Source organism: Takifugu rubripes, chromosome 7, assembly GCF_901000725.2.
Source record: "Takifugu rubripes chromosome 7, fTakRub1.2, whole genome shotgun sequence".
In the NCBI taxonomy this organism is placed as follows: Eukaryota; Metazoa; Chordata; class Actinopteri; order Tetraodontiformes; family Tetraodontidae; genus Takifugu; species Takifugu rubripes.
In genome coordinates, this window is record NC_042291.1 from 3,567,970 (window position 1) to 3,581,943 (window position 13,974).

At 50.3% G+C, this 13,974-nt stretch overlaps 1 protein-coding gene across 2 annotated transcripts in view; it reads right to left on the reverse strand.

Annotated features, from left to right (window-relative positions):
- Nucleotides 1–2,013: 2,013 nt before the first annotated feature.
- The window catches only part of grik2 (glutamate receptor, ionotropic, kainate 2), a 64,257-nt gene continuing 52,296 nt past the window's right edge, over nt 2,014–13,974 (reverse strand). Inside the window, exons 15-17 of one of the 2 annotated variants that reach the window (XM_029838349.1) lie at nt 12,848–13,098; nt 12,686–12,713; nt 2,014–3,714 (exon numbers count right to left, since the gene is read on the reverse strand). In XM_029838349.1, coding sequence (XP_029694209.1) covers nt 3,461–3,714; nt 12,686–12,713; nt 12,848–13,098 — 533 coding nt within the window. In that variant the 3' untranslated portion in view covers nt 2,014–3,460. The remainder of the gene's footprint in view (nt 3,715–12,685; nt 12,714–12,847; nt 13,099–13,974) is intronic. The other variant, XM_029838350.1, reaches the window with a different exon arrangement.

The window sequence follows — 13,974 nt, forward strand, 5'->3', positions numbered from 1 at the left end:
TGGGTCCAGACTGACGTTTGTATTTAGAAGGTGTTAGCATGATAGCACCTTCTGCGGCGGCGCGGCTCCAGTCCAGATCCTGTAATCTGGTCTTGCTCCTTTGGTTCTGGATCCATGTAATGTGATCATGGTTCCTCAGGTCTGTGTGGTTGTTCCTTAGTGGAATTTGGGATCGTGGCTGTAAATCTCCGGTGTTGTGGATCAGAGGGGGGATAAATCATTCAGCTCCGTGTTTACGGCTCCAATAATCTACCAACAAAATTACAGCCCAGCACCTTTATGGTGCTGTGGAAATGTCACATCAACAACAGTTCCTGGATCTGAAGTGCTGTTTTTGTTCCACGATCCAGTGTTTCTCACCCCCGATTTCACACGTACAGCTTTGGTTTCCTTTTTCTGCCTCACGTTTCTCGTCCCTCGTTGGCTGATTCCAGCCGGAAAAGTGTGAAGGGGAGTCAGTTTTCTTGTATGGACGTTAAAGTTAGCATTAGCATTGCCTTCTCATCTCGCGAATTCACAGTTTAATAGCAATGAAATGACAAATAGAAGGTTTTCTATTTGGAAAAGGACTGTAATGTTAGCATTTGTCTCCTTGCTGCAGCCTGCTAGCTCCCTCACGGAGGGCAGCGTTCTGCTGTGGGCAGGACAAATATGCTGTGGTGCAGCTTTAATTCCAGGGTCGCTGTGCTGCCGGACACACCTGAAGTTAAGGGCTGAACCCAGAGGTCAAGCACATCAGATCCTCTTTAGACACAAACCTGATTAATGGCTGCTCCACCGCGGCTCCTCTCCACAGATCTGGACCAACACGGGGGTCAGGGCAGGGAAGATGGCTGCTCTAATCTGATTGGCTGCCAATTTGCTGACTCACTGTAACTCATATCACCTGTAGAGGTCAAGGACTGGTCAGGCAGTGACCTTGAGGAGGGCTGACTGGGGTGGTTCGAAGTGCAGAGCTCCAGTGGTGAGCCCAGTTTAACAGGAAGCTCTAAATATGTCAATCAGGACTATTAAAAATAGGAGTTAAAGGGTTAATAATGTTGCTAACGGGTTAATAACACTGCTAATGGGTTAATAATACTGCTGAGGGGTTAAAAATACTGCTAATACTGCTAATGCTAATGGGTTAATGATACTGCTAATGGGTTAATAATGCTGCTAACTGGTTAATAACAATGCTAATGGATTAATAATACTGCTAACGACTTACTAACACTGCCAACGGGCTAATACCACTGCCAAGAGGTGATGGATGCTGTAGCTAAAGATGGTGTTCCTGTTTGAGGCCGTTGGCAGAGACAAACCTTCCTGTGATGACTGGAGGTTTTTAATGTGAGATTATGTGAGCATCAGGCTTCAGAAGGTTAAGTCTGCCCTCACAACAAAGCGAGAAATGTGTTGCCAGGATTTTTCCAGCCTCTCCTTCGGAGCCTCGGTGACGAGGAGGAGGAGGCGGAAAGAGGCCTTTCCGCTCAGAAGGCACCTGTCTGCTTGTTCATGTCCAAAAACTGCGACACAGAGAACCAGAAGATTGTTCTTTTCAAAAGGTCGCCCGGCATTAATTGAAGATCAAGAGGATTACAGAAGCTAAATGAGCCGCAAATGAACGAAGATGCACCGAAACTGAGTGGGAAACCAAAACAGAGTCGCCGCTGCAGCACCTCCGGTCACCGACTGAACTGACCAACTGGACCTCTCCGGCCTGGGATGAGGCCTTATGCTGCTCCCCAATGCTAACTGGCAGTTTTTGCACTGTTAGCCAAACCTACAAGCAGGCCCATGTCTTGTGTTGTCGGAACAATCTCCGCCTGTTCCAGCATCTTCGGAGGACGGATGAGGCACCTCGGGCCTAGCGCACAACTTAGCTCTGCAAAACTCAGGGAATGAGGAGAACAATCAGGTTCTCATCTAAACAGGAGCGCACCGGAACATGCTGACCTGGACCACAGCTGTGATGGTTAAAGGTGACTATTCTGGATGAGCACACGAGCCGTCACAACTGTTAGCAAACACTGAAACAGAGGCAGAGGGTTTGTGAGTATTCCTTTATTTTCTTTAAACTTGTGCATCAACTTCAAAGGGTAAACTGTGTGCACGTCATTTTGTTTTCACCACAAGTTGAAAATTAGTTAAATGTTCATTTTCTTTAAATACATCTGTTCCAACCATTTACACGCGATTGCTGGAGTCTCTCAGCCAGCCGGGAATCATGAGCATCGGCAGCGCTCGTCCCTCGTCTCTACGTGGCTCCGATCAGTGGGACGGCAGGTGAAGTAAAAATAGCTTTCTGTAAATATGAGCTGCTTTACATGATAAAAATAGTTTTCTTTCTTACGTATTTGCCAAAACAACATTTTCTTATGGACGCTAACCAGAATGTGCTAACTGTGCTAACGAATCTTTGTTTAGGATACAGTGGGAGTGTGTGTTTCTGTGTGTGGGTGTGTATGTGTGCATGCGTGCTTGTGTGAGAGTGCGAGTGTGTGTGGGTGTGTGCAAGTGTGTTTTCATGTGTGTGTGCGCGCGCGCGCGCGTGTGTGTGTGTGTGTGTGGAGTGCAGCCCCTCCCCCGATGATGCTCCTCCTGATGCTCTTTGTGTCTTTAAAAATCATTACAAAAGTTTGGATTCTGTTCGTACAAAAACACGTCGTCGTAGAAACGTCATTTTCCCGGTGAAAGTTTGCCGAAGGAAAAAGCAAAGTCGGATCATCGGAAAGAGGGAAAACGTGGAGCAAACGCTGGGAAGGCGTGTGGACCCGGAGCTGCAGTCGTCATGGTATAAATAACACGTGTCATAAATAAGACAATAAATACTTGAAATAAATAGTTTGTGTGTGAAGTGGTGGCGGCGAGCCACGACCCCACCACTCCAGGTCATGTGACATATGCGTTGAACCCCGTTCCCCCAGTAGCACCCCCCCCCCACCCCCCCACAGGTAGGTAGACTAAAAGTGTTAATACTGCCAAACACAAAGACATGGCCTCACTTATTGCCTGATGGGTGATTATACATTAGAGCTAGTCTCACGTTGGATCAGTTTATATACGTTGAAGCGAAGCCTCTTCTATACATTTACGGGGCGACCGAGCTCCCCGCCGCCCTCGGGGCTTCGGTTCAGCCCCCTCAATTGTTCCAAAGACGTAAAGATCTTCCACAGTGTCTCTGGGACGACGCTCAGCCGACAGAGTCAACGGGGGCGGGGACGGGGGGGGGGGCCTGTTTGTTCCCTCTTTGAATCCTGGGATTGGAAAATTCCGGAACCTGTCATGCTGCCACCTCCCCAAAGGTGGCGCCAATAATGAGGTCACTCGCTGAAATGGTCCCCAGGTTCGGGTTATTTCCACAGGAAATACTGTTGACTCTTTTATATTCGTATGTAAAGGAGATTGACATGTCATCTAAGCCCCTCCTCCTTTTGTTGACCCCACCCAATCATTGCAACCCCCCACGGTGACCCTCCTACCATTTGCCCCCACCCTTATCCCCCATGACTCGCCGCACCCCCTCGCTGCAGGACAGAGGGTGGTAGTGTGGCGGCGACTCCCACTTTAGGCCATAGTCTCTTTGCCGGGCAGTCGGCGGTCGTTGAAGGTGTGCATGTTGATGACCTCCTCCGTTTTCACCAGGGCAGGGGGCGGCGGCTTGTGTTTGAGCCGCCGTTGGCACTTGAGGGAGACTCTCAGCTCGTCCACCACGGCACTGCAGAAGGACCTCTGTGGAGAGAAGAAGACAGAATGGGTTCCAGGCCCCCGAACACCCGCCCGGCAACAGCAGCTCCAGTCTGGGTCGGCGTGGCGTCCGCAGCGCTTCCTACGATGGGGTTTTGACTAACTTAGCGGTGACGCGTGTTCATGCTAGGCTGCATGCTACGCGTCCAGCAGGACGGAGCAGCTGCGATCAGAAAAACACACGCGTCCTCACAGCTGCTGTGCACGTCCAGCCTCTGTCCACCGATCCACTTTGAGGTCTTTTGCTCCAACATTTATTTTAGGCCCTTCCGGCAACGCTTCGATGTCACCATCACATCTTCAGTCGGAGAAAGTCACTCATAAGTTATACAGATCTGCAAAAGTAGCCGAGCCTAGTTAGCGTAGCACGAGTATGTTTTCAGCTGCATCTACGACGGACGGCAGATAACAACATTTAAACTACAGTCGTCTGGGAACAACAGGAAGCCAAGAGGAGCTACGGATGTCATGTGACCCTTGTGCTAGTGGTTGCTAGGTGATTGGTGGTTTCTTCTGCTGAACGTGGAGCAACAGACACATTGCACCTGCAACACCCCAAGCAACAAGCGTGAGGTTCCATTCACCAGTCCAGTCCATGAGACTGGAGACCAGTTTAGCTAGCTGGGTCAGCTCACGTCTCAAAGCCTAGTGAGATGTGATGGAGGAACGACCGGATGGATCAGGTTTATCCTGATCCAGAAGAGTGTCTTTAGGTCACTCTGCAGGTTCTCACCAGTTAGCCCGCTACTGAGCATCTGGACACCAGTTACAGCGTTTACGTGACAGGACGTGGACGACGTCAGCAATGTGAGGTGTTCTTTTCTGCCGCTCTGCTGCAGAACTCGAAGCGAATCTAAGCTAAACGTGTTCTGCAGCTGGAGGAACATCTGGAGAACCTTCACGTTTATCAAGGTGCTGCTGCTGCTCATGCACCTTCCAGATGTTCTTCCACAGAGGTTTGATGCTTTAACCCTCCCAGACTGAACTCCAGTGGCGCTCCAGTGGTCTATGCCCATGACCCCCCTCCCCCCCAGATGGAGATGGCACCTTCGTATTGACTGGACTCATCTTTGTCCTTCTCCATTCAGGTTAATATCCTTCAGACAAAAACAAGTGTGTTTTCTGAATACATAAATAAATAAATAAATCCTCCTTCACTCATGAGGCCGAGGTGACTGTTGCCCCGATGGTTTTGGATCATGGTCTCAACATCTGAGCTCCTAAAGCCTCCTCCAGCCTCCCACACCCACTCTGAAGGTTGCGGCCCACAATCCGGATCAGAGGTTTCTCACAACCCGACTTTTCCGACCATTTCAAAGCCCACGCCCTCTTTTCTGACTGGATTAATGTCGTCGGCCATCGTGAGCCGGGACTGGAATGAACGGTGGAGATTCATGGAGTTCAACTCCCACCTGCAGCTGTATCGAGGTGAGGCTGTCGACAAATGTCGGTCTGGCTGTGAAAGGAACCAGCCGAGCAACTTCCTCTCGTTTGCTTTGCTTTGCTTTGTTTTATAGCAGCAGCCTCAGGGCTTCTGGGAGCGCTGGGCCCACTTTGCTGCCTGTCAGGGGAGCCATTGTCATCACGGCTGCCTGCTGGTGGCGTGCTGAATGGATGGTGGCTGCTATGGGGTCACAGGATTACAGAGATTTTATGAGGCTCAAGCATCAGCTGCAGCTGCACGCCGCTGTGGGGTTTCTCAGAGGGAGGGGCCCTTCTCTCCAGGCTACGCTAGGAGGCAAATGGGGAACAGTGGGACCAGTCCACATTATTTACACAGGCCTCATCATCCACGTGGGAAAAGGCTGACAGACACAAACAAGTGATGAGTGACGGACTCAACCTGCAGAAATGGCTGCTGGGAGGTGGAGGTGCAGGTGGAGGTGGAGGTGGAGGTGGAGGTGGAGGTGGAGGTGAAGATGAAGGTGGAGGTGGAGGTGGAAGGTGGAGGTGGAGGTGGAGGTGGAGGTGGAGGTGGAGGTGGAGGTGGAGGTGCAGGTGCAGGTGGAGGTGGAGGTGGAGGTGGAGGTGAAGATGAAGGTGGAGGTGGAGGTGGAGGTGGAGGTGGAAGTGGAGGTGGAGGTGGAGGTGGAGGTGAAGGTGGAGGTGGAAGTGGAAGTGGAAGTGGAAGTGGAAGTGGAAGTGGAGGTGAAGGTGAAGGTGCAGGTGGAGGTGGAGGTGCAGGTGGAGGTGCAGGTGGAGGTGCAGGTGGAGGTGGAGGTGCAGGTGGAGGTGCAGGTGGAGGTGGAGGTGGAGGTGCAGGTGCTGGAATGTGTCCCAGCTATCTGTGATCCACCTGTGTGCCACCTTTTCATTTCTGAAATAACCTTCTGAGCACTTCAGTGTCTCCATTTAAGCACAGTGTATTTTTGAGTTCAGCGGTGTCACCTGACGATGTTTGACCATTTGTCACCACAAATGTCCAGTGGACACACGGCCAAGACAGCAAAGTGTGCGGCTCACAGGCAGCGTGAGAAGCATCTGTGCCCATCAACAACAACATGCTAGAATCTTCAATAGGCAAGAACTTAAAACGTTCTGCAGGTGACTGAAGTTCACTGGAGAAGAAACTAGAAAACATGGACACACAGGATCATCAGCCGTGGTCCAAACCAGCAGGAACATTCAAGTTCAGAAGGTTTGCACATTGTTGTGGTCACCACCAGGTTCCTGTGCTGCTGGACCTCCAGTACGCCTGCAGGTTTGTGTCTGACTGTGAGTGCAGCTGCTCCCAGCAGCCTTCAGAGCACCTCAAGGCTGAGAGAGCTCAGCGCAGCCGTGGTTCGTCAGATATGGAAGTTCTGCAGCCTTCAGAGAGCAAGAGTTGGTCCTCACAGTGTGGTTTGTTTCCTGTGGGAGCTTCTGTCCACCACGTTTCTGTGCTAATGGCTAAAAACAGGGTGCAACTTCTCTACGTAAGAATGTGTTGACGGGCTCGTGAAATCAGAGGTGAATTATGGATGAATGCATTTCTGGGTTAGATTAGCGAGCGAGTCGGCGGTGCCGTCATTCCCATCATTTATGTAAGATTTCAACGCTCCGCCTTTTCCTAAGACAGCAGACGTGTTGACAGGTTGGCAGAAACTATTAGCCTGGCTGTTAAAATCTCAACAGAATCCAAACTTTTGTGCACAGATGGTCCTGAACCAGAGCTCAGCACAGAAACCACCGAAGGGAACGCTAGCTACCCCGGCTAGCTACAGCTAAACGAAGCCCCAGTTGTTACCACTCCAGCACTGACCAGGTCATTGAGGGAAAGGTGACAGGACGTGAGTGTAACAGACAGGAAGTTGATTTAAAAGGGCGCAGCAGTTACAGGAACGTAGCCGTAGACTCTGAAGCTATTTCACCTTTTTGCCTCCGTCGCGGCTCTGCAAATTCTACAAATCAGTTTAGTAACGGAGCTCTGCCCACACAGCGTAGACGGATAGTCCAAACTCTGGAACTAACATATGAAATAGCGGAAATGTTCCGTGATCTGACACTTTATGAGTGTTTTATATTAGAAAAATATGAAATCTCGACCATGACGAATTACTGTGTGGCTTTTTTTTCTTTTTTGTTACATGAACGTAAAACCCTTCTCGCTTTCTTTATTGTTCTCTCTCTGTGTAATCGTTCTCTTAATCTGTTTAGGGACTTTTCCTTTCATACTGTTTGGTTCTGTACCATAAGTTTAATGGAGAATCTCCATAATCTCCATATTATTGCTGTCCATATGCAGCTTTCGCTCCATGAACCGCCATCTTAATGGCGTGGAGGGGTTTGCGGACCTGATGGATCCCTGGGGTTATGTTGCTGGGGGTTCAATGCCTCTGGTAGGGTCTCCCAAACAGGTACTAGGGAAAGCAGTAGAGTAAGAGAGGTTCCAAAGCCCCAGATCAATAATAACGTGAGGCAGTTTACCCACCCTGGAGCCAGGCCTTGGGTCAAGCATGTAGGCTATTTTCCCGTAGGGTCACAATCCATGTGAGAGTTCAAAAGGGGCTAGTGCTATCTGATTTGTGTGCACCCCATGGGGCTGGACTACCCAATCTTTGGAGAGTGACTCTGGCCGTGGGGATATGGAATGTTACCTCACTGGGGTAAAAGGACTTTTTCAGAGGCCCAGGAAGGGGTGCTGGCAGGTGCCCCAACTGGTGATGGAATACTGGACCAGCTCCATACCCTTCACAGGTGCTTGAGGTGTTGTGGGAATTTGCCCAACCAGTCCATATGTGATTTGTGCACAGAGAACAGAACTCAGGAACTGTGTTCCTCGTAGCATCATGTCGGAAGTGCTTCAGGGGTTGGAGGCCCTCGGCTAAACGTTGTACAGTCCTTGCATGACAGGAGCAGGAGCATTGTCCACATTGCCCCCCACAGCAGTATGTGAGACCTCTTTCCACTGCGCGTTGGGCTCCAGCATGGCTTCCTGTGGCAGCCAGGGGCTGTAGGGGTACAGTCTGAGAGTCAGTGGAGTTCAACACTATTTTTCGCAGATGACATTGTATTGCTGGGTCCCTTGGGCCAGGACCAATGGGCCCCTCCTAGAGCGAGGCCATGGTTATTGAACGGAAAAGGGTGGCTTGCCCTTGTAATTTCATGAGAGGGCTCCTGCCTGAAGTGGAGGAGTTTAAGGAAATTGGGTCTTGTTCATGAGGGAAGGATTGGAGCACGAGAATGGCATTGAGTGGCATCAGTAACACGATTGTTGTGTCTTTCTCTCTTGGTAAAGAAGGGGTTGATCGGAAACGGGAAGCTCTCGATTTATTGGACAGTCCAAGTTTCTAATCTCACCTATGGCCAGAAACTTTGAGTGATGACTGAAAGAACACGTTATTGGATACAAGTGGACTAAAATGGCTTTCCTCTCCAGGGTGGTGGGGTACTCCTTTGGAGATAGGGTGAGGGACTCCTGGCTGAAGCTCAGAGTAGAGCTGCTGAGGTGGCTTGGGCATCTATTATATCTATCATCTATCTGTATTGGATGCCCCCTGGCGCCTCTCTTGGGAGGTGTTCCAGGTGTGTCCCATCGGGAGAAAACCCCGGGGAAGACCCTGGCCATCCTGAAGTGACTATGTCACTCGGCTGACCGGCGGACACCATCCCAGAAGAGCTTGGGAAAGTGTCAGAGGAGAGAGAAGTCTAGGCGTCCAAGCTCAGACTGCGTCGCCTGTGTCCCAGTACCGCATAATACACACATAGAAGTATAGCTCAATTATGATACCAACAGTGTAAATGAATTATTTGAGGCTGGTGTTTGTTCGTTGGGCACCTCTTTCTGAACTGTGATATAAACTGGGAGTTCCTTGATGGGAAAACACTGATCACCTTGAGAGAAGCAGGTCTGAGCATACACCATTGGTAAGGACATGCCAAGGTCATGCCTGTGAATTCATGCTGTCTGTCTGGGCATCACAGTGATGGAGGTGTAGGTGTTGCTGGGGAGGACTTCAAGACTTTCTTTGATCTGGTCCTCCAGTGGTCTGAGGGACTGTATCACAATTGGACAGCTTCCTGCCCACTTCCTACTTGAGGCTGTCAGGCCTCCACCTTCAGCTCAGGTAGGTCAGTGTGAAGCAGATGAAGATCAGCTCCTCCAAGTCTGAGGCTGGAGAGGGTCCCACCTGACAGAAGGAGGAGTTTCAGTAGCTGGTTCTCTGGTTCATCGGAGGGGGAAATCAAAGACAAGATGGAGGGGATGGGAAAGTGGCAGAAGTAGAGGTGGACAGGTGGCATGGTGACAGAACACAACATGGTCAGGTGAGAGGGTATAGCTTCTGCAGTGGAACCAGGCTGGCCCATGTCTCACTGGCCTTTGCTGTGACCCAAAGAAAGGATCAAGAGAGCTGCTCAGCCTCAGAGGTTATGAGAGGGGCCAAAATAAAGAGATTGGCTAGATCTTCTCCAAGTTGACCGAGCCAGCTGAGGCGGTTCAGGCATGTCAAGCAGCAAGGAGACTCTGAGGGAGACCCAGGACCCCCTGCAGGGACCATATCTCCTTTGGTGTTCTCTTAGAGGAGCTTAGATGGTGCTGTGGACCTTCTCGAACAAACTGCTTCTCCCATGACCTGGACGAGGTGGAAATGATGGATAGGTGGATGCAGATGTGGACAGAGCTGTCTGTGATCCTCAGGAAGTGAGGACACCCAGAGTGACCTGGGCAGGAGGAGGCAGAACTCTACACCCTGTCCTCCTCAGTTCTTCAAATAAGGAATGGATGGAGTAAATCTGCATCCACCAGGCTCCCCCTCACCACATGGGTGTTGTTGCACATCCATAAGCATGCGTGTGTGTGTGTGTGTGTGTGTGTGTGTGTGTGTGTGTGTGTTGGGGGGGCATTGATGAGATGGGCTCCTCACAAACAGCTGGTGGTCCCTGCACCCCGAGTCAGGTTACTCTGCAGCAGCAGCCAGGAAGAGAGGAAAGAGCAGGAGGAGAAGGAGGAGCGGGAGGAGGAGGAGAGGGAAGAGGAAACGGAGGAGAAGCTAGAAGGAAGGAAGGAAGGAAGGAAGGAAGGAAGGAAGGAAGGAAGGAAGGAAGGAAGGAAGGAAGGAAGAATCATCATGGTGATCATGGAAATGTGACAGAGGAGCAGTTTCATGCTGCTGAACATCCTTCAGATGAACCAAGAATTCCTAAATCCCACAACACATGGTGACTGAAAGGAGCCTAACAAAGGGAATCTGGCTTCACCGGGAGCTCCGTCACCGGTGACTCCGGCTCAGATCTGCTCAGATCTGCTCAGATCTGCTCAGATCTGCTCAGATCTGCTCAGATCTGCTCAGATCTTCAGCCGCCATGCTGCTCACCTGTGTGCAACACTGACGTCTAGAGGAAACATCTTTTAGCTTCCACAACTTTTCCAGTTTTCCTGGTCTGGGATGATTAAAGCAGGGTTGGAACGAAGAATTTGACGCTGTCGTATTTGAAACGTGTTCGAGACTTTATTCAGAATCCAATCGCGCTAAAGCTAGCAGGCGAGCTAGTGATGCTAACGGAGCGGCAGCAGGATGTGCAGCCATGGTGACGTACCGGTGTTCTAACTGGTCCGTCTGAGGGACCTTTAGGCTGAAAACAGCTGCAGATGTTTTGTCACACCTGTATTCAGCTTTAGCACATCTGGAAACATGAAACACGTTGAGGTCAGGTTCAAACGTTTTCAGAGGTGAACCACAGCAAACAGATGCTAGATAGCACTGTCGCTAACGCTCACGCATGCCAGTGAAACTGTGTTTTAGAGTTCAGGTGGACCACATTGGTCAAACGATTAAAGGCAGATGACATTATAATGTCTGTCATCTGAGGGTTGCCATGGATACGCAGTGACAGAGGTGAACACACATTAGCTCCTGATGGTGTGCAGTCAAATGGCGTGTGTTTCGTCTGTGCAGTTAACAGGTGAAAGCGTCTGTATCCAGGCAGACCTGGGGAGGAACCTGACAGGGGAACCAGCGTGGTGAAACAGGTGACGCACTGGCTCAGGTGACACACTGACTCAGGTGACACACTGACTCAGGTGACACACTGGCTCAGGTGACACACTGGCTCAGAAAAACAGGCTGTCTCAGCACCTGTTTCATCGGCAGTAGTTTCAGCAGACTGCATCAATCAGACGCAACACAAACGCACACGACTGTCGCTAACACCCTGGCAGACACAGGCGCTTCACCAGGACGGAGATCAAAGAGCTGCTTTAAGACAAATAGGACAACCTGCCCTTTTGCAGGCGTTGACAGCAGATGGTTGCTGGTTCAATTCCCCAGGAGCGTCTATAACAACTGTTATTAACCCTGTTATTATCGCAGGTTCTCCACTGAGCTACACACCTGCACACACACTTATTATTGTCATCGTTGAGGTTTTTTGACAGCATAATCTAAGGCTATCGTTCATTCACCTTTAGAGAGTCACCTGTTTCTCAGGCTGATTAAATCTGGAGGTGGATCTGTTTTATATTCAGTTACTGAACAAAGGTGCAACATTTATAACAAGTGTTTGTATTTAACTTCACAGTAATAAATGAGAAAAGCGAGTTGATACGGAGGATCAGAGGGACACTCCTGACTCCTGACCAGTCACCTGTGCTGGTTCCAGTCAGACAGACAACAGGCGATCTTTATTCATGGACGGAAGATTACAAATGAAAAGAAACCAAAATGGATCCGAACGATTCACGTTATTACTGATGATGATGATAGTTTGTGTTTCACCTGAGTACAGGAAGGGGAACCTGTCTGTCTGTCTGTCTGTCTGTCTGTCTGTCTGTCTGTCTGTCTGTCTGCCTGCCTGCCTGTCTTCCTGCCTGCCTGTCTGTCTGCCTGCCTGTCTGTTCGTCTGTCTGTCTGTCTGTCTGCATGTCTGTCTGCCTGTCTATCTGCCTGCCTGTCTGTCCGTCCGTCCGTCTGCCTGTCTGTCTGCCTGCCTGCCTCCCTGCCTGTCTGTCTGTCTGTCTCTCTGTCTGTCTTCCTGTCTGTCTGTCTGCCTGTCTGCCTGTCTGTCTGTCTGCCTGCCTGCCTGTCTGTCTGTCTTTCTGTCTGTCTTCCTTCCTGCCTGCCTGTCTGCCTGTCCGTCTGTCTTCCTGCCTGCCTGCCTGCCTGTCTGCCTGTCTGTCTGTCTTCCTGCCTGCCTGCCTGCCTGCCTGTCTGTCTGCCCAGATTGTTCAGGACAGTATGCTGGTGTGAATTCTGGTGTGTCCATCGTCTCGCTGGTGTCCTGTCTGTGTGTACAGGCGACTCACAGGCTGCTGCGTTTGCTGGCCAGAACCTTGAGCTCAGACCTGGACCTGGACCTGAGGCTGGACCTGGACAGCAGGCGTGTGTGTTTGTGCACGTGTGTTTGAACCTGGACCAACGGTTTTCTAGTTTTTCCATCCTCAGAACAACGTCTAGGCTACACAGACGCGTTTCTGCAGGTCATTTGAGTTGCTGGTTAAAGTCTAGCTCGTCTCCATGGTGACAGCAGAGTCCCTCACGTTTCTTATCTTGTTGTCGCCATTGGGCCTGAGTGAATAAATGCACAGAAACCAACCCTTATGTTGCTGCATGTCAGAGAGCACGCTAACATTAGCATCACAACACTGCCGCCGCCGCTAGCAATTGGCCTGTTGTTGTGATGAAGATCAGAGGGTCCATACCTTCTCCAGCTGAGCGCTCTGCTTGGACTTGTACAGGAACTCTCCCACGGCCACAAACACGGAGAGGACAAGTCCGGCCGCCAGGACGATGAAGATGCCGCCGATGTTCTGGACGCCCAGCGCGCTGGCCTCCTTGCTCTCCTCCTCCGGACAGCCGTTTCCTCTCCACCACTTCTCCTTCATCATGTGCAGCTTCCCTTCCTCCTGCAGCTGCAGGATGGCGATGGTGATCTTGTCTCGGTACGGAGAGCCTGGAGGACCAAAGAGGAGCAGGTCAGCTCAGCCGTATCTGGGGCTCCGCCCCCTTCTCACAGCAGTGTTGCCCCCCCCTGGTGGAACCATTTGATAGTATTTGACGAAAATATGGAAACGGGGCCAATAGCAGGACAGGTGCCGAGGTGCCCTTCGGCAAGGCTCCCAGTCTGAACATCTGTCAAAGGCAGCTGCCACACCGACATGACTGCACGCCTTCTTTATATGTTCATGTACAATAACATGGGTAATAACAGGCCTATTCCTGCTGTAGCATAGCTATAATATATCTGCAGTGTGTCTGTCCTGCAGCTGTAGTTGTGCAGTGTAATGTAGCTGTAGCTGCACTCCACCTGTAGCATAGATGTTGTGCACCTGTCATGGAGCTGTAGCATAGCTGTAGTTTAACTGTAGCATAGCTGTAGTATAACTGTAGCATAGCTGTAGTATAACTGTAGCATAGCTGTAGTATAACTGTAGCATAGCTGTAGTATAACTGTAGTGTAGCTGTAGTATAACTGTAGCATAGCTGTAGTATAACTGTAGCATAGCTGTAGCATGGCTATACAGAAGCTGTGGTCTACCTACCTGTAGCAATGGTGTAGCTCTGTAGTGAACCTATATTGTAGCGTAGCTGTAGTTCCTCTGACATGTAGCTGTTTGTAACTGCAGCGTAGCTGCGGTGTAGCTGTCTTTAAATTGTTTAGTGCTACGGTAAACAGCTAAGCTATCATCACCATAGCTTTATGAGGAGTAAAAAATGAGGTCAGGTGTAAAATCTGAACAAACATGTTTGCCTGGATAATAACTGTCGTTATTATCCGCGTTCGTTAGCTTTGCAGCCCTGTTTTCATCTTTCTAAAGTGTTTACTGTT